This window comes from Numida meleagris, chromosome 3 (genome assembly GCF_002078875.1).
Source record: "Numida meleagris isolate 19003 breed g44 Domestic line chromosome 3, NumMel1.0, whole genome shotgun sequence".
In the NCBI taxonomy this organism is placed as follows: Eukaryota; Metazoa; Chordata; class Aves; order Galliformes; family Numididae; genus Numida; species Numida meleagris.
This window is the reverse complement of record NC_034411.1, coordinates 91,655,732-91,681,658: the sequence shown is the minus strand read 5'-3', so window position 1 is coordinate 91,681,658 and position 25,927 is coordinate 91,655,732. Positions and strand designations below refer to the sequence as shown.

The window sequence follows — 25,927 nt, the reverse complement described above, 5'->3', positions numbered from 1 at the left end:
CCATTTCACGTGTCCATGCTTGTCTTCATCAGCAATTAGCTGATAACACCATCTACTGCAGAGCATAGAACATCATTTTCTTTTACTGAAGTTGATAGAGCTGTGGTATTTTGGAAATGAAGGTCAAGAAATTTGTTCCCAAGCTTATAAACAGAGTGGCTGCCGTTAAAAAGCCAGCTTTTATCAATGTCACATGTGGTATGCTTTTATAGCATTATTGACAAGCATGAAAGTTTCTTGAGCAATGGATAATGATATTTGGAAAAAAAATTCTATGTAACTTTTGAGTTCAAAGCATTTTGGTTCTGGATCATGGTTATAACACAACTGTCATTTTTACTGTGCATTGAGACATTTATCCTAAAGGATTAATTTGAATGTATATCTTAAAAATGAAAATTAATCATTTCTTTTTATCAGAAAGGAGTTCAAAGTATTAATTGGAAGAATGTGAAATTGCTTTTACAGCCTAATATATGTAACATTTCTTTTATTTTGTTACAGTCCTACAAATACATTGCTCTCCTCTGATAAATGAAAAATTATTTAACTACCATATAATGTCCAAACTCATAAATCAAAACTCAGCTGCTTAGGAGTACCATGGCATAGGGGGCTTATTCTCCTCACAAATTATTGTGCTGAAAATTGTTGATTGTATTTAATGATAGGAATACTGCACAAGGAACCGGTATCTCCGTAATGAAATACTATGTTGCTGAACATCACTTAGTAAAGGAGCTAGTTATTAGGAGCCAGTTTAATTCATTTTTTAAAATAGTTTATAAAATAATTCATAATTTAATTATTTTACCTATTTTCTTAATTTTGCTCATGTTTTAACAGAAGCCTCAAATACCCCTTTCACAAATTGTTTCTGAACTCAGAACCTATGATTTTACCATCTAATGACAAGCAGAGGGTCCAGAAGTGACTTATCGAACTGTTCTGAAAAATAATAAATTAACAATACTAGACAGATTTAGTAAAGCATATGCAAAGAATCAAGATGACACAAAGCAGATGACAATCATCAGCCTGCTGCCTATAAAGGAAAAAAAGGTTTAGTTACATCCAGCAACTCAGTATAGTTAGGTAGGCTCTATATCACTTTGCCTAATCTGTTGTATTTGTCTTCACACCTATGGGAACAAAAAAAAGTGACTACAGTTCCTGTTTTCATAATCTGAAACCAAATCAGATGCACTATCAGAGAGCATCCTTAATCTGCAAATCACTTTGACAGTAATGATTTAATTAGCCTATGTTCAGGTGCCTGCATCAATCTCATACATTCTCATTTTGATTCAGCAGTTATAGCATAGTTTCTGCATGGTTTACCTCTGTCTTGAGGTTAAAGAGGTATTCTGTGACAGGCATCAAACAAAAGCAGGACGTAAAAACTGTATTGCTTCCAGGGAAATGTCTTAAGAATTCAGAAAATAAAGCCTGCCTCCCATGAAGATTTAAATAAATAAATAAAATGACATTTTCTTTTTCTTTGAAGAAGAAACAGGCAGCCTGTTTTAGAGAAACAGACAGATGCACCAAGGAAGTAAAGCTGTCTGTTTTGAACCTGAGATGACCAAGGCAGGAATAACACATGGATGTGCTTGAGAATAGATCTCCCAAGTGTAAGGTCAGGAGGTCTGTAAATCCCATCTGTTCTTGCAGCTGGTGATGTGAGGGATGTTGGGTCATCTCATGTGGCTGACATCAAAGGAAATGGCTACATGGGGAGCTGGAGCTCAGCACTACATGCTGCTTTAGTCAAAGCCATGACAAAGGGCCTGAGATTCCTCCCTGAGCGTTCTTCATGGATTGCTCAAGTCTGGGCCCACTCCTCAAGGAAGTCTGATGAGTCCTTCCTCAAGCACTGGTCTATGGTCATGCTTAAAGTTTCATAAACATAAGAAGCTAAGTCATGGTTTATACCTTACTTTGCACCTGGAGTGAAACCTGTGGCTTTCTCATTTGCTTGGGCAGTCTGGACTTTCCAGAGCAGAAACTTCCCCTCCCATGGGGAAATTCCCAACATCCCTGGCACGTGTAACAGCCACTGCTGCACTGAGTGACTCTAAGTGCATTGCCAGTACTGATAGATTTTTCACTGGCACAAATCCATTTTTCACAGAAAGTATGTCTTTGTTAAAACTACCTTTAAGGAATAACTATAAGAGCTGCCTATTTACTACATGAAAAAAAAACAAATTCTCTGAAATATTCATTAATTTGTGCACTGCTGTTTAGGGAGAAGTGACACATGGCTCCTAAAATACGGCTTTTTTTCAGAGGTTCTGAGAACTCTGATAAACGTTGTTCGTAACTTTCAATTTTTTTTTAATTCTGTATTCAAAGCAAAGTACAGTTCTTTTCTTACACTTCTTTTACATTCCTGGAATGATAGCTAATCAATATATGTGATACATGAAGACTAACATAGCCTTGTAGTGAAAGCATATTGAAGGTGCTCCGTATGGTGTTAGGGTCCCAGGCCTCTAAACTGGGAGCTGTGTTGCAAGAAAGAGCATTTCTAGAGCTTTATACAGGTGCTCTGAGTACCTCACTAATCTTTTTACTGAACACAAGATATTTTGATCTTTGGTAAAAAGATAAAAGGTCTCTCGATGCCTAGCAATTGATGAAGAACAGATAACAAATAACAGATTTTGTTATCCATGAGGAGACATTTTTGGATACTTTGGTTTATGCTTTAGCTCTGTTTCTTGTTTCTGATGACCTGCATGTTCTCTTTGAGTATAGTTCAGCGCTAATAGTCAGGAGGATTGATGATGTTTAAGTACAGCACAGATACTTAAAATTTCAGGTAGCAGAACTGCAGACAGATTCTCTGCTTGTGTTAAAGCATTTCACTACAGCAGATCTATGACGTTTTACAGAGAGAGAGATTTTTGACCCTGGGGAATGGATTTGTGAGTCACATACGAAATACTGTCTTTAGTGTCCTAATTGATTCCATCTGTAGTTTTACATCCTTTCCTTTTTTCTTCCTCTTTCCTTTGTAGTCAGAGCTACCTTCAAACTGCAAGTGACGTGCCTGGGGGTCACAACCTGGATCCCTCTGCAAACTACAATTCCCCAAAGTTTCGCTCAAGGAATCAGAGCTATATGAGAGCAGTGAGCACGCTCAGTCAGGCCAGCTGTGTTAGTCAGGTGGGAAATTCTTGTTGTAACTTTTCTTTTAGGTTAATCACAGATGCAAGAGTTTTTACTAGTGGACGATTGTAGTTGTTTTTTCTTTGTTTGTTTGTTTTAACTAATATCAAACTGACGATATGGATTGTCAAAGTAATTCAGTTCTAAAGAATGTTACCCTTGTTCATAATTTCAACAAAAATAACACAATTTCAATACTAGAAGCAAAGGGACACCATAACATACAACAACAATATTTTCCATTTATTGTTTCAGAAAAAAAAATAAGTACCGGTATTTTCAGTTTCAGTGTGTACTAAATACTTAAGAAGATGCGGACAACATAAAAGGCACACTCTTACAAAACTTATCCTCTGAAAATACCACTCTGATTTCAGTAAATGTAGTTTGCCAGATTAAAATATTGATTAAAATAATTATGCTCCAAAGCAGCAGTGATTCATCTTTTAATTCGATCCCTTCATTCTTCTTGGGTCAAAGAATAAGTCCCATCAATTATTCTACGTACAGGAACTTCTGAAAGGTGACATTTTTCCATTCTGCTGGTTCTAGATTTGTTATTTAGTACTAACTCGTGATGAAGTGAGATCTGAATCCGGCCTGAAGTACAAACAGCCTAATAAAGTATGTGGATATTCTGTTTAACAGAGTACTTTACATACAATTTCCAATGTTTCTCATGTTCTTTGGTTGTGACATTTCTTCCCTGTTCTGCTTCATGAGAGTAGGACCTTGCCCTCTTCTCAGATACGTACATTATTTTTCTTTGAGAATTTCATGGTGCACCTAAGGGTATAGTAGCTAATTATGTGCAGTGCTTATGTTAAATATATATATATCTTTTAAAGCAATTTTTGTACTCATTCACATTCAATTTGTATTGCATGACTATTCAGGCCTGGATTCAGCTCATCTTACTTGAGGCTGTTAACTGAGGCAACATCTAGATCTTCCTCTGAAGTTAATGGAGTGAAAGAGTTTCTTCCAGGACAGTGCACAACCTAAGTGGGCTGAGAGCCCTCTGGAAGTGCTTGTCAGTTTCCACTGATTGTAGAGCGCTGGGAGGTAGTAGCTGCCTGACTAATGCCCTTCAGTCAAGTTCCTTAATTTATGTGGGATAAATCTAACTGTAATCTTGTGTTGCACGCATCAGCATTAGAAACCGTCAGTCAGTCATTTTCCAAACCCTTTTTCTTCTCATAGCTCCCTTGTGAAACCTGTCCCCATCATTTTCATGCCTTGGTTTTCATTACCCTGGTTTGGTTATTTTCTATGTTTATTAAACTCTGTTTTTTTTTTTTTTTAAAAAAAGATATTGCATTCAAAGCAAAGTGCTGTTGGCTGTCACTAAGATAATGCTATAAAATAGAACTACTCTAACGTCTTCTGCATTTTTGACCATCTCTGTGTATAGAGATGTTCACTGAACTGTCTGTAATGACTAGCTGGTTTCAGTAGAGGTTCAAATCCTTCATTCCAATGCACATCACCTGGCAAGATGTCCACAACAGATTTCATTTGCAGTTAGACTGCTCAATTGGACAAATTAACCAAGTTCTGCTTGATATAATTCTTTCTTTTTCAGTTTTCAATAACCGACATAATTCTGTGCCAAAAATGTTCTTTCCACCTTACACTCTGTTTCCAGATCAGTAATAAAAGCATTTAGTAAGTACTACATGAAGTAAATGCATTAAAATAACAAGTTTTGAACCTTTGCCTCGTTCTGTTCCTTTTCTACGACACCATCGCCTTGTTGTCCAGTCTACATAATAGCAGTTTGTATGATTCGTGATATTTCTGATGTCCTTTTTCATGAGATCCTCCTTTTTTTTTTTTTTTTTGTCCCTATTGACCAAGGATACAGTCAAGTAAGATGCTGGATTCCGTAGCTTACACTTCTAATTTAAGTTTTAAAACTTTTAACTTTTCCACTGTCAGTGACCCTAGTGTGAAAGAAGTGGGTTACTGAGTTTATGGACTACATTACCATAAATTTCCTAATCAGTGATGTACGCAAAATATTTCAGTGTAAGATTTTTTTTTCAATCTTTTTGAGATTGTGTTAGACTACTTAACTTTATTAGAAACAAATTTTATGAAGGGTAATGTAATTTCTTTCAGTGAAGATTTAGTAGCCCAAATGTCTTACATGAAATTAAAATATCAGTTATTCATTATCATCAGAAGTTCTGTATGAAATTTCCATTTACTTAATCAAAATCCTAAAACATTTGAAACATTTGCACTCACTGTATTTCCATAATGAATAATGTGCTAGGAACAGTAATAATGAAAAATAGACTTGTCACCCATATAGAAAAAGTAATATCAACTACATGTGCTGTTTAGTGACACTACTAATTTTACCTTGTATTCATACTGATTCTAGTTTCTAGCCCTCTCTTTTTAAAAATTTATTTTCAGGAGGACATATCAGGAGGTCATGTCTGTCTAGTGTTTAGCTTCCTCACTGTTTTTGATAAAAATTTTGGATTATTCCGATACAGTTAGAGATGGTCAGGACTGACTTTAGAGAACTTGTTTAAAATGATCTAGGTAATATTTTGGGACTCATCTTCACAACTCAATACATAGTTTCCTACAGAGAGCTTCCCACGTCTAGGGAAGCCTTCCTAAACCCTGTTAATCACGAAAGCTACCTAAAAGTGTTCAATTTTGTATCACACCCAACCTGCTGGGTCACTCTGGCCTCTATCCAAGCCCTGTGAGGATCTGGAGGGTGATGCTGAGACCTCCCTGAGGGCCAGCCTGGTAGATGGTGTCCATGGAACTTCCAGTGTGCTCTGATATGCAGGGTTCCTCTGCAAACATTCTGGTGGAAGCATCAGATTTAAAGTAATGCTTCTTAAGGAAAGACAGCATTCATGGCTGCATCTCATTTTTACGCAGTGGTCAAATGGCTAATAAGTAACTAGGAAATGAGTTTACTTTAGGGCCCTTCTCACATGAAGCTGGTCCAAGCACTGGTTTCTCATCTGGCCACTTTTCACACTGTTTTGAAGAATGGGTATTCTTTCACATGCTTCACTGGTCACAACTAGATGCAATATTTCTCTGAACTCACAGAACTTCAGGTATGAGGTATGTCCCTTCATAATGAGAGGAAGAAAATGACCTGTGCAGCAGGTCTGCATGAGGCATAATTTTGCTGGTAAGCGAGGAGCCCAGGCACTCCACCTAATCCAACTGATATTAGTGTAGCTAATTTCTGTTCCCCAGTGCTGACAGAAACAAAGAATTGTAGGGGTTGGATGGGACCTCTAGAGATCATCTAGTCCAATACACATTAACATGGATTTCTGTCAGCCTGTAGTGATCTTAGATTTGTTGGTTACCGTTAAAACATGTATTATAATCTTCTGAATATGCCAAAAGATATTAAACGTAAAATTAATTGTATGGCATGTGTGATGTGCTTAGTATATACATATAAACAGCTGATGTAATTTTAAAAAAATGTAAATGTGATCAGAAGGGATTACTAAATTTTAACTATTTGCTAAAACAGTTCTTCATCAATGTACAGGTGTCCATTTGAGATGTTGAGGCCGTGATGATCACAAAAAAGCAAGTCAAAAATCAAATGCATTGTTGTTGTTTATTCAGATGAGTGAAGCAGAGGTTAATGGGCAATTTGAATCGGTGTGTGAATCAGTGTTTAGTGAAGTTGAAGCTCAGGCAATGGATGCCCTTGACCTCCCTGGATGTTTCCGAACAAGAAGCCACAGTTACTTGCGTGCCATTCAGGCAGGCTATTCCCAAGATGATGAATGTATACCTGCGATGGCATCTTCCAACATCACCTCAACTATCAGGTCAACCACAGGTAAGCAAATCTACTCTGACCTTTCCACTGTCCTGCATGTAAAAATATGTAGTCTTGTTTTGTAAGAGGGTATTTGACACTGGAAATAATTTCCCTGAGTAGTGATGTTGTCTGATACCAGTATTCTTAGTTTTTTAACACTGTAGTATTGTGGCTGGGGCTTGGAATAAGCTCCTTCTGGGGAGGTTCCTGTGTACACAATACAATGGAAATGAATTTCAGCACAGATGTAATTTGACCTCTATTTCATTTATTTTCCAAGTACAAATATAAAATTGTAAGTACAAAAATATCATTTGCGTATTGCTATATATCAACAAATATAAGGGAGATCAATTATAAGGACCTTAATTTAGGTCCTTTAAGTACCAAAAGAAAAACAGAAGCAAGATTTTAAATATTTGGTCTAACCAACTTAGAGGCAATTAACATACTTTAGAAAAGGCATAACCAGTTGTATCAATAAACTGAATCATAAACACGATGTCTGCAGTAACCATTAGCATTTGTTACATCATTCATTTTTAGAATCTTTAATATTCTTGTAGCAATTTTCTTTTATATCTTATTAGTTACTTAGCAAAAAGGATAGCTTTATTCACTTTAGAATATCAGTATTTCGTTTGCACAGAAAGAAGGAAAATATTTTAAAAATCTATAACAAATATGTTGTATTAGGCATGTTACGGGGCATTTGGGTTGTAACGCGGAAGGCCCTTCCCCATATGCTTGCTATTGGTTCACCTACTTTACTTGAACCTGTGTCGTAACACAGAGAGGCTGTCCTTCTTTGTTTTCATAACAAGGTGTATAACAACTCCATATATGGCCTTTTGGAAGTGAGAGGTCAGAAGTGGGAGATTCAATATGATTGGCCAGGAGCCCGTATGAGCTTCTGGAACAGTCTAGTAAAAAGATAAGAAATACTATATAGTTTTGTAGCTTTTAACAATAAACGCCATTTTGCTGCTCATCATATTGATGCTATGTGCAGTTGCTGGCCAGGAACCAGGTTTTGGTTCTCTACGTGCAAGGGTAATACGTAAAGGGTTGCCGGAGTTCGGTAACACAAATACATATAATACATATTCTTTGCTAAGCGATTCAAATTCATTTTTGTGTTTCCAAATATGTTAGTGGCAGTTCCTAAACATGATATCGACCCTGAAATATGCTGTTAAATTGCAGTGCAGGCTGCTCATCTATGGAAGGTGAAAACATAGCTCAAAATGTATTGTGCAGAAATACTCTTGAAATTATTTGCTTGACACACGTTGCATAACAGATCGTCAGGAAGGAAGTAAATTAAGGTTAAATAACAGAAATTTGTATTCCAGAAGTCGTATAAAATGTTATTTCATCTTCAGCATAGCATTTTAATTTCTGTATATAACTTTGCATAAAATCAGGAGCTGTGGCTTACAGTGATACCCCTAGGGATGTTTCTGTCCCTTGTTTAATAGGGATGTTATCATGATATAAAAGGAGATTTTACTACTACCCCAGAGACTAATGTTTTATCTTTGTCTTATTGTAATGTGTGATTATTTCATGAAGAAACCTTCTATGGCAAAGGACAGTACTAAATTCTTATTTTGGTATCTGACTCCAATTACCAAGTCGGAATATTTTTAGAATTATTTTGGTTACCAAGATAATTGGTTTTCACCTAAGCTGTCTTGAATATATATGCCAGATAAGCCTAAAATTCTCAGCTGAAAAGAAATTATTCTCTCAGGAGTAACAAAGCTGAATAATAGAATATGTTTGGGAAAATAACTAGATTAGGCAATAAACATGTTTTCATCCTGGAGTTTTCATACTTATGAAAAATGTTTAGCATTGATTAGCAGTCTCCTGAATAAATAATGAGGTTTTGAAATCTATAACCTTCATTTCACTCATAGCTTTTGTCTCATTTTCAGAATGGCTTATCAGATGGAATTTCTTGCCGAAATATTTAATCTTTCTTCTTTGTTGTGGTGAAGTGATATTGACATTGAGAAGAAAAAAAGATCAAAAATAAGGATGATTTGAGATGCATCCCGATGCCAAAACTCTTTTGAAGCCTGTGAACTGCATGCAGTTCTGAGTGTGGTTCTGTATTCAAATTATTATTTCTGCGCCACTGTCCTCAGCTTCTATGATGAATAAATATTTGAATTAGAAATATTTATCTGATTTAAAAGAAGAGTAAGGATTATGTGATTCACTATTAATTGAAATTTTCAGTTGCCAAATAAGTTCTTGTTTAAGAACCCTAGGGGTAAACTCTTCCATATTTCTCGCTTCAGTCCTCGCCACATCAGAGGGAGATGCTTCATTTCCTATTATTATTATAATTCAAAAAATCTCTTACTTCTCCACTTCTCTCTGAAAACTGTAAAAGAAGCAGTTGCCTGAAATATGAAAATGGCATTAGCAGATATTTAATGTTTATACGAGCTTCATTCAAATAAATGTCAAAAAGGTCAAAGTTTCACATCAGCTTTCAATTCCAATTCAGCTTTTGAATTCATAGGAAAATTACATTGCATTAATTCCTTTTTAGCTTCTGATGTTACAGACTCTTCTTGGCAAAGAAACTAAAGCAATTTCTTAGCAAATTGACAGGCAGTACAATTTAATTATTCCTTGAAATTTTAGTGATATAGGTCATGACCACCTTTTATCAATGTTGTAAAGCAATCAAATCATAACATCCAGGCTTAGCTAAAAATTAATTCATGTAACTAAAAATGTAAATCTAAAATAAAAATAATAATGTTTGATCCATGAGTTAAATTACAAACCTATGGAATGTGTATTTACAACATGCATTTTCTTAAAATTTTCCTAGATGCTTGAACAGCTTCCAGAAGGTGGAAAGGTTGCAACTATAATAAATATTATGTGGGATGTTATTAGTGGGCTCTGTTAAGAAGGTTTGCTAATAGATGGAAAAAGAATTACCAATAGCTCTTCTTAAGTGTGTACAGCTTTCCAGAGAAAACCAGATGGTTCATTGGTAGTATCAAATGATGAGTTTGTAACTTTTGTGCAGACTCACATAGTTTAGATGGGTATGGAACTCTGAAGGAGAGTGTGTGACAAGGCATAGAACACTCTCTACCTGGTGCACCAGGGGTAAATGAACCAGACAGGTGACAATGCAGTGGGGCAGCCAGTGCTGGAAACATGCTGGAAGCTGGAACTGGGCTCCATGTGACCCCTGCAGAGGCTCATCGTATTTCTCTGTGATTAGAGCATTTCTGTCCATCCTGTCTCATTTTGTAAAGAGATAATGAACTCAGTAAAAAATACTTCATGTTAAAAGCCCCGAATGACAGAGTATCTTTTCAGTCTCTGAACTGAGTCCAGTCACAGCTGTCAGATGCACAGCTGAGAAAATACAGCTCCAGCTGCTGCTGCCTCCCACCTCATCCGTCCATCACAGACAACATCTAATTTCCTGAATGGGAGGCCACAAAGTGCAGGAGTCATCCTAACTACGGCTGCCTTACATATTGCTCTTGCAAGCCATGCTTCACTTTTCAGGAGTGCATAAAATCTGAATTGCTTTTCCAGGTAGTACCAGCTCAGTTCCCTGCTGCATGGGTATATCTGGATGTACGTATATATACACTCCACTGTCATCTTTAAGGCTCCTTACTGGTAGTGTCTGACTGGTGCACCAGAGTGCTGCGGGGAGGTGCACAAGTGACCTGTAGGACCATGGGATGTGGTTTAAGGGACACGGTTTAGTGGGGAAATATTGGTGGTGGGTGGATGATGACTGGATGATTGTGGAGATCTTTTCCAGTCTTGGCGATTCTATGATTCTGTGACCTGAGTGGTATCACCAGCTTGGTGTATAAGTGAGTGTTAGCCATGTAGTCCTGTTGAGAATCGGAGCCTGCTAGCTGGGAGCAGTGCAAAGGGGCATTTTATCCCACTTTGCGGTACCCGTCCCACTGAAAAGTAATTCAAATACCCTTGTACAACACTGGATTGTTGTAGGAAATCTTAACTACTGTTTCCACTTCACCTGAGAAGGCCACCTTCTTTTTGTTACATGTCCTATATGTGGAGATAGTCCTGTATTTGGCATACTCTGTATGCTATAGAATATTTCTGAATGTTTGCTCCATTTTTCTTGTTGTTTTTGTTTGGTTTTGCCGTGAGTGCTGAAATACTGAGTTGCAATAACACTGGAGCTACCAGTTTGGATATTCTGTAGTGAAGCAGCATATGTTGAAATTCCAGTCAGAGGAGCAATTTCAGTTGGAATTCACACCTCTGGCCATCCAGGTGGACACCCTAAACACCAGATTATCGGATATTCAAATGTGGAGGGTATACTAAGTTTCTCCTGATAGCGTATTATATGTAGCATAAAGTGTTTTCATCTTCACTGAGAGAGACACTGCATCTCTGGCTCACTTCTCAGGACGCCCATCTCTCAGGTGGGATATCTGCTCAGTGAATATTGCTTTTATAGACAAAGTGAGACAGCCTCAAAAGAAGATTCTACACATATTGTATATGCAGGGATTGAAGTACTACAGTCAGTTAGTAAATCTTTCTCTCAGCAAAAAGAACTGACTGTGACTTCAAAGTTAAGTTATTTAGCTTTGAGTCAACATCAGTTTCTTAAAACTAGTTCATATATTCCTCTAATCCAAATTATTTGGCAATAACAAAGGACTGTGTTTTTTGATGAATGGATGAATTGCAAAAAGACTTCCACCACCTACCTGTGGACTTCAGCCCAATGGGAATTGGGTCACGGCCCATGAAGCAACCCCAGCTTTCTTCTCCTAAAGTTAAGTGTCAGTCCAAGGTCAATTCTCCAGATTCAGGGATTTCCATAGAGAAATTTAAACACTGCTAATGTCAGAGGATGTAATTATTAAAGGCCGTGAGGTGGCCGCCACTGGCCCTAAGTGGCCAGCACACTCCATTTCAACGACTTACCTCATTTTTTCTCAAAAATGTAGCATTATAAAAATCTTTCTGATCGGTTGTATGTGCACCCCCATTCAGCTAATTCATGCTATAAAAAAAAAGCTTACTGAAGAGATAGCACTTCTGTGCATTTTACTGTTTTCAGCCAGTAGGACTCTGCTTGGCAATGAGTAAATGTAAGAGAATTCCACATTTACTGAACTACTGAGCAGTAATTCCAAAACCCAATTAATTCAAACAAGGTCACATTGCATGAGGGAGTTTTCAATTACAACTCATACCATTGCTCAGAATGCCTGAGGAATTGCAGGTTTCCTTTCTGGCTTAAAGCTATTTTCGGCTTTCCATTTTTGAAATAAGGGACTTTGCAGGGTGAATTTTTATAGTGCCTGTTTGATATTGAGCCACAAAATGCTCATTGTCACTAAAGTGATTGCATAGTCACGTACTTACAAGCATATAGGCATGAGAATGTGATAATTCATTTAGAGATTATATTGTTTCATAGCACTGTTGTTCCTACAGACCCCAAAAGGATGATTCTCTGGTTGCTGTCTTAACACTAATGAGAGTACTTACAGTTGCTTGGTTTTATTTCTCAAAGACATGAGGATACTGAGTGCAGGCAATAGTTCAAGTTATGGAGCCACTATATATGGAGCTACTGCAGAGAGTCCAGCAAAGGGCTAGATCATGTTTCCCATGAGGAAAGGCTGAGAAAGCTGGGTCTGTTCAGCCTCAAGAAGAAGAGGTTCAGGGGGGATCTTATAAAAGTATTTAAGTATCTGAAGGTAGAGTGTAAAGAGGATGGAGCCAGTCTCTTTTCAGTGGTGCCTAGTGACAGGGCAAGAAACAGTGGACATACAAACTGAAACACAGGAAGCTCTATTTGACTATCAGGAAACACTTAACTCTGAGAATGACCAATTGCTGGAAGAGGTTGCCCAGTGGATTGTGGCGTCTCTCTTCTTAGAGATCTTCAAAAGCAGCCTGGATGTGGTTCTGGGCATCCTGCTCTGGGAGTCCCTGCTTGAGCAGACATTGGGCCAGATGGACCCAGAGATCTCTGCCAACCTCAGCCAGTCTGGGATTCTGTGGCATACTGATTTTGACTGTGCAGTGACAACTCATTGCAGTGCTGCTGCAGACATCATACTCTATCCTCAAATACTATCCATGCATATTCAATTGCACTCTTCCGTTCCTACAAGAAAAGTTTGTTATGATTAATAAATTCATGTTTGTTTTTTTTTTTAATTTTCTCAAGAATTAGATACTTCATTCAGGTGACTGCTCAGATCTTCTTAACCTAACGCACTGTCTAGGAAAACCTAGCCAAGTGGGGAAAAACGTGTGTAAGTTATCATGTCCACAATTTTTGTTTTCTCTGTATTGAGAATAGAAATAAATGCTGAGTCTTAGGGATTGCAAAGGCATCCTTTGCTAAGTAATAGCTTGCAGTGGTGTCCACAAGAGGTGTATCTAAAACCACACAAAACCATAATTCCAAAAAAGATATAGAAGGCTGTTTTCTCAATTATAATTTACCTATTGACTTTATTTAATTACTGTTGGGGGCCAATGGAATTATCTGGCACTCGAATTCTCTGCAGGAAATATACCATATATCTGTGGGAGCACTTGAGGATCCTGAGTTAATGCTTTGATGCTGTGCCAACTTGTATGCCTATACTGTGAGAATAAATCTTATACTAACAAAGAATGAGCCCAGGTGTACACTTGCATATGCACACATCATTTTCATAGCTCTGGGTGTATCTAGGAGAATAATTAGTCTTTAATTCTGTTAAATATATTGGAGTTCTGATGCCATGCTGGCACTGCTATTTAATAGCAGTTCTACATTGTGAAAGTGGCCTAGGGAGTCACTGAGATGAAGGTGACACAAGGTCTTCGGTTTGAGAAACTCAACAGTGGATGGCCAAGGGGCCGCTGCAACTCTTCCTAACTGTGGGATTTCCTGACACTGGAGAAAGGCTGTGCTAATCAGGGCTGCCTGGCCTCTTCAGGCTGATGGAGCATGAAAACAGTTGGAGAAGTAGCCAGCAGCTTCTTATAATTTTCGTTCTCCTTGGTACAGATGATCTGCAGAGGCAAAGATAAAAAATGAGGTCCCCGTCTTGCGTTTATGGTTAGTTTAAAAAATGTGTAATGACTGCCTTCCCCTTGCTCCTGCTGTTCTGTGCTTGACATAATTCCTCCATAACCTATTAGATTTGCCAGACAGCTGGTTCTTCTTTTATTAAAAAGGACACCAATGTCCCCTTTCTAGGCAGAATTTGGCTTTCAAAGCTGTTCTGTGGGATGAGTTTTAAAAGAGTTTTCTCAGCTTCATTTTCTGAATGAGATTGTAAGAGAAGAAAAGAAAAACAGAGTGGGAAAGAAACAAAAAAATATCATGCAAGGAAGGTGATTCACTGCTCAGGTTTTTTAAGCCTTTCTGACATGATAGAAGCTAACAGTGGCAGAGGTAAATCTCAGCCCATCCATTTAGCTTAATGCTGACAGGAGGTTTTGTCTTGTGTGCTTGTGTGGCTGGGGGAAGCTTGCAGGATGGGTGGATCTTCACCAGCTGAAATATTAGAACTGCTTCCTTGTAGTAAAAGGGAAGGCAGGACCCTTCTCCTGGCAGCAATTCTCCTGCATACCTCAGTGAATGAAAAAAGACACCTCTCAGAAGTCTTCTCAGAAGCTTGACATATGTTCAGTTCTGGGGTTTATTAAAGGCCTATATGTCAGGAGCCATAATGTTGATGTGCACTGAAAATACACTGTTTTCTGTGCTGGCTGTAGAGAGGTCATTTTGAGTTCTGACATCTGAATTTTTACTAGCTTGCATGTAATATTTCATCCATCAGAGGTTTCGGTCCATTAGTTAATTTAATTAAGCATAACTGTCTGGAATTTGACCAGACTGCTTGCTGACAAAATGGCCCTCAGCTTTGTTATGTTTTCAGTACAACAGGGATGTGAGCTGTGTTCTAGCTTCCTCACAGTACATACAGTCTTCCAAAAATCATTGTGCAGCCACTGGAGAATTCTTCTCCTGTGGATCCCAGTGAAGATACAAAGACCTTTAAAGGCTGTGTGTGAAGTAAAAGAGTCCCTTTATGGCAGGGCAGGTCTTGTTTCCATAAGGTCCCACCTCTAGAATGCCCATTTGCTAGTAATGCTATTTTCAAAAATGTATTTTCAGACCTGTAGGGAAGCAAGTTTGAGTGCTTTCACTACTTTTCTGTCTCATGGTGAGGGTGTTCTGATTAATTCTCACAGTTTATGAATATTATTCTCCTGGGGGATATTATTCTTAACATGCAAAATTGCCTTTTCCAAGAAAATAGAATACTAATGGACAGGTGCCACCCAAATTCTTCTTAGTAAAAGATAGTCATGAAGGTAGAAGTCAAGCAAGTTTTTTGCAATTTAAATAATGTTGTATCTATATTTGACTGTAGTGACACAGAAGTAAAAGAGAAAAATTCTATAGTAATCTTTAGTTTACTTCCAACAAATTCTCATTTCCATTCATATGAAAAACCTCTTGGAATGCTTCAACATCTCTGTTAATCCTTCAGAAACTCCCATCCTCTATTTTTCTGTCTCTGAAATGGAGTTTGATCAAAGCTTGTATATGTCTCCATTTCTGTGCAGGGAATTTTGTTCAGACTTGGATCTGCCCTGGAAGAGTGATTGGTAAACTCGATATTTTATAACATTACTTAAGGATCATTGAAAATAAAGTTGCTGAAAGTGGTGACATTCCTAAGGCATAAGCACAGAACTTGCCTTTGGCCAGGCAGTTTAGCTGAATGATGGAGAATTTGGCTCCAGATCAAGTAATGTAAATATAGATGCTTTAATGCAAATTAGTTGTCTGAGTTCCCATGATAATAAATTCAGTTTCATTTCAAAGACAAAAGGCTGGTACCATTTGATATGCCCACATAGGATCTATGAGAGAATTGCTTCCTCCTGGACAAGGAGCTGCGTGCTAGACAGAAGGGCTTAGGACATCTGAAAAAGTATCAGATGCCTATGTTTAGGTGAGTTTAAGAATGAATACAGAAACCCCTACCTACACAGAGGTGTCTTACTCTTACCTTAATACCACACTGATACTTGCCAAAAAGCTCTGCACCTCTGTACACTGTAAATGAAGTGTTCAAGCACATGGAAGGGGCAAAGTTTAGTGTCAGTATATAGCCTATTAAAATATACACTCTGGAAAGTACAGTTTAGACAAACTCCAGAGCACTCTAAGCAGCATATTGCAGCTCCTTAAAGGCAACTAGAGGACATTCAAGAAGGTCTGGGGAAGAGATTGAGTTTGAAGTGAGTAACCTATCCCTTGGCTTTTTGAGTCTGTGAATGCAATATCAAGGGCATATCAATGAGTCATCACTTTTTATACGCATTTCTTTTTTCTTATATTAAATACAAATGAACCTTTTGGGATTGTTCTGTGTCCAGAAAAATACATATATTTCCACTCTTAGTCGCTTTCCGTCAATAGAAAAAAAACCATAAAATTTCAGTTTTAAAAATTCATCTCACCTAATACATATATCTAAAATGTAGCTGTCAAAGGCAGTCGCATTAATGTCCTATTATTGTCAATGAAATGTGATTTATCCCCTATAAGATTGGTAACTCTTATGAGATAAGTTGTCCTCTGGATGTTCCTATTTCTCCCTGTTGCCTATAAAAATAGTCTGCAATGATGGCATAGTATGGCTAGCTAGCTTTCAGACACCCGAGGTAAAAGTCAGACCTATTTACATTGCCTCATTGGGTAAAACAAAAGATTAAATCCTGATCCCACTGAAAACAAGAATAACTGAATTAGGGAGAGCCGTGCTCTGACTTGCAGAGTTGAGAGCTCAAAACCCAGCAACATCAATTGCTGCACCTAAATACAGAACCAGTAGCCTGCAAGTAGCTTTATGAGTATTTTTTTCCATACTGGTACTAACTCCATCTGTAAATCGGGTAACATGATTTCTTGATTTGACAGTTGCCTGTATTGTTGCCAGTCTCAAAAGTGAGCCGTGGGACTGTGTCCAGACTTGTAGATCTCTGTGGATTAAAATAATCATTTAAAGTTGTTCAATTATCCTTAATTAAAATATGATGTAATCATTTAAATTCTTTAATGCAGGACCGTTATCATAACATGCTGTTACAATTATTCTACAGTGCAACACTTCCTTAAGGTTAACTGAGCAAATTGTTTTTCTCATATTACTCAGTTTGGAATTCCTTACTGAAAGCTAGTGAAAATCACAAGCACACAGCTACAGTAAGAATGGGAATAGAAAATATACAAACAATATACAAACAAAACCAACGATAAGCCTACCTAATACATCCATGAGTGCATTTCAAGAGGCTGCTGGAAATTATTTGACTTGAGTGATAAGGGTTCATGAGAGGTCAAGTGAAGAGACTTTTATAAAGTACAGAATGGCAGCAGTATTGGTTTGATTCTGTTCTACTGAAAAACATTTACAAAATGTTTATTGCTTTCAGTGTGAAAACAGTAACCCAGTAACAGCAGCTCTTAGTTTTTGGAGCTCTTTTCTCTCTTTGCTTCTCACTGTTTCTGTGAAGTGACATGCAATCAGTAGTTCTGAATGTCTTACGTGCATTCTGTAAAGTAAATGGTATAGTTCAAGTATATTTTTCCTTCCTGCAACTGAAAATCTGAGATTATGCTTTTTAATGCAACTTCAGTATTTTGGAGGCACATAGGAACTGTTTAGAAGAGCAAAACAGCTGTCAGCACTTTGCTTTGCCATCTACAGGATGCTGGTTAGGCTATAATTTCTCACTAATTAACTGATCTAAAATAGAACCCTTTGTAACTAGTCCATCAGCAATCCATGAGGTTTGTGTTGCCCATGTCTCTTTTAACGTTGGCAAAGCCTTACAGTTTCTGACCTTGATGTCTTGTTTGATTTGCATTTCTGTTTTGAAACTAACATTAATTACACTGTCAAAACAGATTTTATCGTTTACGTAACATGGGCTTCCTACAGACTTAAGTTTCCTCAATATGGAGATAATGACTTATGCACTGAATGGCTTGATTACAGTAATTCCTTTTATACTGTTCTCCGCCAAGTTCTAACTGGGAGATTGCAGATTGTTTTCAGACTCCAGCTTTTTCCAAATTTAGTGGTCACATTTCCACTTAATTGTTGCTTTCCTGTACAAAATCAGATAGATGTACAAAACTTAAGTCTAAAAGAATTTACTATGATTAGTGGTCTAACCTAATGTGCACACAGATTTATAAAAATATCTCATCTAGAAATTTTGTCTTACCCTAGTAAATTCCCAATTGGGGTTTGGTGTCATACAAATTATTTTTTTTTCTCAGTGCTATAAAGGTTCTCTTTAGCACAGACAGTTCAGAAACAGATACTGCTTAAAAACAGCATTTTGTATGAGATTCGTATGATAGCAGTGTCTCAATGATGTCTCATCTTGAAAAGCACATTAAAAAAAAGCCATATATTAGAAGCACAAGTCTTGCCTCATCAATAATACGTTATGATAAAGGACCAGATCCCAAGTTTGTGTGAATTGGTCTGATTCCACTGACTTAAGTATCAGCTTCACCAGGGCTAAACAGCATGGTCTAGCTCGGTGTCTAAAATTGTGCAATCAGTTTAAAAACTATGGAAATACAGAGGGTTTGTTTTCAAAACTTTCATGGAGCTTCAAAGGGACCTTGGGCCAAACTACTACTAACTGCTATGCAGTAGCAAGGAGCAAGGAATTCAGACTAGGCCAGACCCTTGATGTAGGCAAATCCCATGCAGCCTTGCTTCAACAGCTTCAACAGAGAAGCAGATGAGATGAAGCTCCCACCTTTCCAATGAATGCAGGTACCAGAAGAGAAGAGACGTTATGTCCCAGTGCGTAACAGAGCCCTCCCAGCACTTTGATGGGTACAGAACAGCTGGCTGGAGTTTATCTCAACCAGTTAGGCATTTCAAAATTACAGTCCTGATCTGTGTTGGTTCCTGAGCTGATTCCTTTATGATTGATGGGAAAAAAAAAAAAAGCAAAAAAAAAAAGCAGGCATAGGATGATTCATTTCCTGGTCAAAAAATATAATAACAATAAAGCATCTAAGATGCAAGTAGACTTTTCCCCAGAACAGAGATCAGACAACTAACTTACTGTGTCTTTTAAATGGCTAATGTGTGATGAGATGGATTCCACTTCATAGTTCTCAAATGCTGGCTGTGTCTTGTAGTTATGAAAAAACCAACTGCTACTATAAAATCCCACTTAAAAAATTGGCACAGTATAAATGCAGTCCTTTGCTCCCGTGGGCTATGGCAACATGAGACCATCATATTGAGACATGGTAGCATGTGATCACTTAACATCTGAGTTTAGTGTCTGAAAAATATCCAGGTTTACCTAAACGTAATACATGTAAAATGACACATCGGGGATAAGAAGTCAGGTAGCTGGCACCTAGATAACACTTTGGGTCATGTAGCTTAAATAAAATGGAGCCTATCATATACATTGTGCTGATAAAACTCATCTGGGTGTAAGCAGTCTTTCCAAGAAAATATCTCATAAAAATATCATTGTAGATATTTTGGCTGTTTATTACTGTTTAATCTGAAAAGCAAGAAGCAGGATTCTTTTCAGGTATCCAAGCATAAAAATATTCTCACTCCATTTAGAAGTGGAGATACCTGGCTCCTTTATTAGCTAGGATTTACTGTGGAGGGCAGAACTGGAAAAAAGGAGAAGCAGGAAGATACGGCAACAACAAAAGTAGCCCTTTTGTTTGAGAGACATTAACCACAGATTAGACTGAAATTAGCAATTTATTTAAAAAACAAAATTCTCTCTTGAATTGCAAGCACCATATGACATTGGTAAGTTTTAATGACTATTTTTACAAAGCTTGAATCTCCTTACAGTTCAAAAAAACTACTATCATAATCTTGCAAATGGAGAGACTCTTGAACATGAAAAGCCCTCAGAAGAGGCAGGATCATTTGCTAGCAAAGCAACAAACAGAAGTGTGCATCCTCCCAGGGAGCAGCAAAGAGAAGGTCTGGAGGATTATACAAGAATGGGACGTGTCTTCCTTAACTGCCCTACACTCACATGCAGCCATTGTTTCAATTTAAGTATCAAGTGGCTGTCTGAGTACTATTTTGGAGGAGTGGCATTTATGTTCAGATAGCACTGCCTAGTGTCAGGTAATGGAGCAAAGCATTTCTGTGTAGAGCCTGAGCACATCCTGCTCCGGTATTGAAAAGATAAAGTAGGTTCAAATCAAAGATGTAGGTCTTTGAAGTGACCAGTGATGGCACATATCTAAAATAGCAGACTGGAGCACATCAGGCTAATTTACTTTAACCTTTGCCCCTTATTGCAGGTGATCACTTTTTCTTAATTAAGTAGCCAGAAGCCAGACATGGCAAAACTAAGCATTTCTAAATCCTCTCATTTTAAGTGAACTTTAAAGGTACAACTAAGCAACCAGGAACCCCTTTCTAACAGTTCAAAATTTGAATTTAGAAAAAGCAAGGTTTGCTTTGCAAAAAATTAAACTGACCTGCATGACACCACTTTCTTTTAATTATGTTTCTCCTTGGAGACCAGTGTGTAATAGGAGTTGACCGTAGTCGCATGTAAAGGTGTATCTATCTCAACATCTGCTCTTTTCAGTAGGGACTTGTATTCTTAATTTTGACTTGCATAGATCAGTAGAAAAAACATCCAAGAGTTCATTATCTTAGTGAGAAGTAAATTTGTTCAGCGGACTTCTCTCAGAAGTCCTTTTTGATTTCTTTTTGGTCTTGAAATGTTCATCATTGTTGGAGAACTAACTGTTACACAACCACAAGTATCTTTATATTTTAGGAGTAGATCAGAGGTCTTGTTGACCATGATGGCACATAATGAAGAGACTTCAGGGCACTTCAAGAAAAGCCATGTTAGCTGGGATTGTAAAAACCTGTTGCTAGAACAGTGTTCAGAGTAGTCAAAAGGCTATCTGACAGCTGAGTAATCTTTTCATACATGGTCAGATTTAGTTGCAGACTTTCATTACGAGAAGGACTCTTTTTTCTCATCTGAAATGATTTCAGGGCTAGCATTCACCTTCCCTGTGTGAAGCAGAAGACCTAGCATCAGCTTGGGATCCCCCGCGGCATTCCCCTCAGAGAGGCCCGGGCTGCCTGCAGCAGCGTGCCCTGGGGAGCTCTGCCTCCAGGGCAACTCCATGCTCCCCACAGAGCAATTATCCTCCTTCTGAATAAACCTCCTTACAAAACAGAAAATCCAGTTTACTCCTGCCGTGTGTCATAAGGGACAACTGTTCCCTTTAATTGATGGTGCTTTCATGTAAATTCATCATCCAGTTAACTTTGTGATCTCAGCCTAAATAATGTTATTTTGACTAAGTGCTTAGTGGTTGTATTGATTTGTGAAAACCCCTCAGGTGATTATATCTGGTAAATGGACCAACCGCGGTGATTTATTAAAAGGCTGCCTTTCGAAAGGTGTTCTGTATGTCACCTACAGCCACTGATATTTCATCAGATGCGTCAAGTCTCTCCTTCTTGCCTTTTGTCTCAGAATCTCTACGGATAACCTGAAGTTATATCTGAATTGAATGATTTTAGTCATTTTATTTCTAATACAAGCTGTGTTTGCACTGAAATATGGGCAGAGGAACTGGCTTATTTCCATGGCTGTAGCAACAGCAACCTAACACACATTTAGTCAAATGCAGTGCAGATTAAGAAGGATATTCTGCTTCCAGCTGTATCAGCTAAATGAAAACTTCGAGTTAGTTAAGAATTATCTGGAAATTGGTCTTCATCTTCATTTTGTCTGGCCCACTATGCAGCAGCACAGAACCATTTTGTTTTCTCTTCGTTTGTCTAGCAGTGTATTTAAAGGAAAATCTGGTGGAGCTGATTGCACGTATCTATACTGAAGTCAAGGAAGTGCCTGAACAGTTAATGCTTTGGTTCAAACGGAAGTCTGAAATATCCTTATGGTTAGAATTAGAAGAATGTTTTTGACCATTTTTATCATTTTTGTTGACAATTATTAGCTAACAGATGGAGACAGACTGTATCCTCTGATATCCAAAAATAATTTTTCCCACTTTATTAAACAAGGCAAAAAATAAGTTCTGCTTTCTATATTGAGACAGCCTTTGAATACAACAGGAAGGAAAATTCAATTTCTTTCACATAATTCCTTCTGTGTTTAGTTTAAATGTTTAAAAGATATGTTTTCCTCTTGTGCTGTCTACTCCTTTTATCTTTGCATTTCAGAGCAGCTGCAGATTTTACAAATTGATTAGCAGTGTGGTGGAATGGTGCTGCTTTCCTTTGCTTGAGCCTCATTACACAGCAGTAGGATTGGTGAAATATCAGCAGGGCCCACCAAGCCTACTCAGAAAATAGTGATAAAAAATTATAAAATCAGAAATCTCAGGTCATGTTCTGTGTGCCACAGAAACAACAGATTATCCAGGTTTGATGTTTTCCAGGACTGATGTATGTCAAAATATGAAGCTCTGCTTATGCTGATGTCCACAACTGAAATCAGTCTAAAGTCATACAGAGGCAGTTCTGCCCTCCTGGTTCCCCATCCTCATGCTGTATTTCATCCCCAGCTGCTGTGCTGGCCCTGACTCCCAGCTTGACCCTCCTGTGGCTAACAACAAGCATCCTTCATCCCAATCTTCATTATTCCAGTTTGGTTTTCTGCCTCCATTCCCTAGATGGACTTGGGTACTGTGCTTAGTGCTGGGATGGATGCACTGGTGTTTGTAGGCTGGTGGACCAAAACATCAAGGAGGCTTCATGTTCTAACTTCCAACTAATAACCACTAAGGCCAATAAAATTTGAAAAGTAGCAAATCATACAAAGCTGATGGGAGCTCCTCTCCCTCAGCATAAGAAAGGGATGAGAAATAAAAAGGAATTTCCTTTCGTATTAGGAAAAGGAATTTTTTTTTCCATGTATAATATATGGTACTTATGACTGCCAGAAGCAGATCAAAAAAGACATTGCAGGATATCAACAACACTCACTGATGTAGTAATTCATTGTAAATTATAAAAAAAAAAAATTGAAAGTGCTATAAAATTTCATGTTTCAGACCATAAGACAACAATTATTTATTAGAGACATAAGACTAAGCATGACCAGTAACCTATGGAATAGGCTACTTTTCTCCTGTAGCACTCTCCTAATGTATTAATCATCCCTTAAGCCAGTAACACATACCCAGTTTATCTAAGACCAGTCTTGGTCACATTATTCATCTAATTTATCTCATTTACTTCTCTGGAATCACTTGAGTGATTGAAACAAATAGAATTTGGTGTTAAGATTTGTCTTGCAAATTCATGTCTCCATCCTCTTACCTGATTTTGTTACAGTATCCAATTAGTCCCAGATTTCTGTGACTCTGAAACTGTTGTTCCAGATATGAACTCATTAACTGTGCAGAGATGGATTTTTTTATTCCCTCCTCAATATTTGATCTCAATGATTGTAGCTTAGAAATTAATCGGATTTCTTTCTGCTATATTTCACAGCAAATACATATGCAGTTTCTTCACAGACTTTCAGATTTTCACGTAGTTTTCTTCTCCATGTTAAGTATCTGGGTTTGTATGTGTGTTGGTTTTTGTAGTGTTTTTTTCTTCTTTTTTCCTAATTGCTCCTTAGTGTTCATGATCAAATCCTTACCAGAAAACTGCAGTTACTGTAAGACTTGGTGGATCTGAGATGTGTCATTCCACTAAAAGAATTGGAAATTTCCAAATTTAAATACTCAATCCCAGGGGGGAAAAAAGAGAAGAAAAAAAAAAAAAAGAAACAGAAGCAGAGCAAGTAACTCTTTCGACTTTGCCACAAGGAGAATCTTTCTTTTTAAAAAATGTAAATAAAAATTAAGTAGCTATGAAGGGTTGCCACAGAATTTTAACATTTTTCACATTGATGTTAATTAGACAGAAGAGTGATAAGCAGTAGGAATACATTTCCTTGTGATGATTCAGTATCACGTTCACCATATGTTTCATTATTCTGCTCTTCTTTTGGATTAAGACAGTTGGAAAAAAACAGTAGACTAGTTATAACATTGACAATTTGTCTTATGCTGTAGATAAAAATAGATTCCATATCTGGATTTCCCTGAACCCGTTTTGTCCCATTTTCTCCATTTCTAATGGTTTGCAGCATTTTGTATACTTGCATCTACATTTGCAGGGGGAAGTGAAGGAACAGTATTACGGCAACTCACTAAGTGGAAACATTACTTAGAGGCATTGCTTAGCATTGCTTATGCTCATAAGACACTGTCTTAATTTCACAGCTTTACCGCCTCTCCCTTCTTTCATGAGCTTCTGTATTCCCTAAAGTGGCTGAAAAATATTGTTTTTTTCCTTCTTCTTAACTGCTGGTTACAAAACTGACAGGAGATAAGATTTGTGATAGAGCAATAAAACTGCACTTCAAAAACACACACCATCCCTGAATCTGAAGAGCTTGCTTTTGCTGGTAGAGCAATTTAGCTAAGAGCAAGATTCTCTTTAAAACTCTATCAGAATTGAGCTGCATCTGTAGTAATTCAATACGTGCTTCAAATGAAGGTTTTGACTTCTTAGTTCTGCCTCACTCTCTTTTATTTATGATCACCATTTTATTTATTATTATCAAGAATCAAAATTTAAGAATGGCATTCTGTAGGCTCAGTTTTTCATGTGCTTGCCTGGTGATTCAGGCTCAGCAGTCCCAGGTACTAGCAAATTCCTAAAGCTGCTTCTTCCCTCTAGAGAGCTGCAGTGTAGCCTCGTGGTTCAGCATGACTGGAAAGGTGCTGCTTCTGACTTCATTGCTCATCAGCTCATGTCTGTATAACAGGAACATTTTTAGGATCCCTGTTGGACTCAATTAACCCCTATTCCAAGGTTGGCCAAGTCACCCTTGCAATGTCCAGTGTGTTTAACGACACCTGAAAAAGGCAAACCTATTTGTTAAATCATTCTTTATCTTGATCTCTATGTGTCTGCTACTTCAGATTTTTGATATAGGGAAAGCTAATTATTTTCTTTATGTTTCTGTAATTATATGGGATGTGAACTGGGTTTGATTTTCCTGGGCAGGAATGTGGAAAAAAAATATTACAATGCAATTTTGTACCAGTCACTAATTTTATGAATTCTGTGATCATATGTGCTTTGGGGTAAAAATGCTTTCATCGCAGAAATACTCATATGAGTACAAAAACAGTATAGCAGGCTTAGGCAATAAGATACTATAGGGTGTTGAGCAACCTGGTCTAGTGCGAGGTTTCCCTGCCAGGACACCTGCAGGGCAGTTGGAACTAGATGATCTTAAAGGTTCCTTCCAGCCCAAACCATTCCATGATTCTATGATAACACAACTATGTGATATTAATCACTAAATATCTATGATATTTCAAAGATTTTGTAAGGTGGCAATATTGGCATAATCCTGCATCCTGTATAGCTCTCTCAGATACCTTATGGGCTCTTCTACTTCAAGACAGGATCCACACCAAAGCAGCTTCAGACCTGCTCTGCTCATCATGCTAAAATTCTTAGTTCTGCTCATCTGCATCCAGTTCTCTCCATGTTTCAGGCCAATTCTTATATTTCTATATTCTCTGCATTTAAATCTATCCTTCTTCAGTGTACATTCTAAGGACTTAAGATTTGCTGCAGGATAGCAGATAGAGTGTCACTGCTTTGGGTACTATTTATATTTATTTGTTGTTGTACAAGTATCTAGTAACTTTTCAGATATTATGAAAATGTTTACATGCCTGAGTTTTGTTGTATTAAAAAAATCATGGATATTTTTAAAACACAGGCTTCTTGTCCAAGTAGTCAG

At 37.6% G+C, this 25,927-nt stretch overlaps 1 protein-coding gene across 1 annotated transcript in view; it reads left to right on the top strand.

Annotated features, from left to right (window-relative positions):
* The window catches only part of DLGAP2 (DLG associated protein 2), a 108,519-nt gene that overhangs the window by 45,301 nt on the left and 37,291 nt on the right, over positions 1-25,927 (top strand). Inside the window, exons 4-5 of the mRNA XM_021392508.1 lie at positions 3,027-3,174; positions 6,808-7,027. Of these exons, the coding sequence (XP_021248183.1) occupies positions 3,027-3,174; positions 6,808-7,027 (368 nt within the window). The remainder of the gene's footprint in view (positions 1-3,026; positions 3,175-6,807; positions 7,028-25,927) is intronic.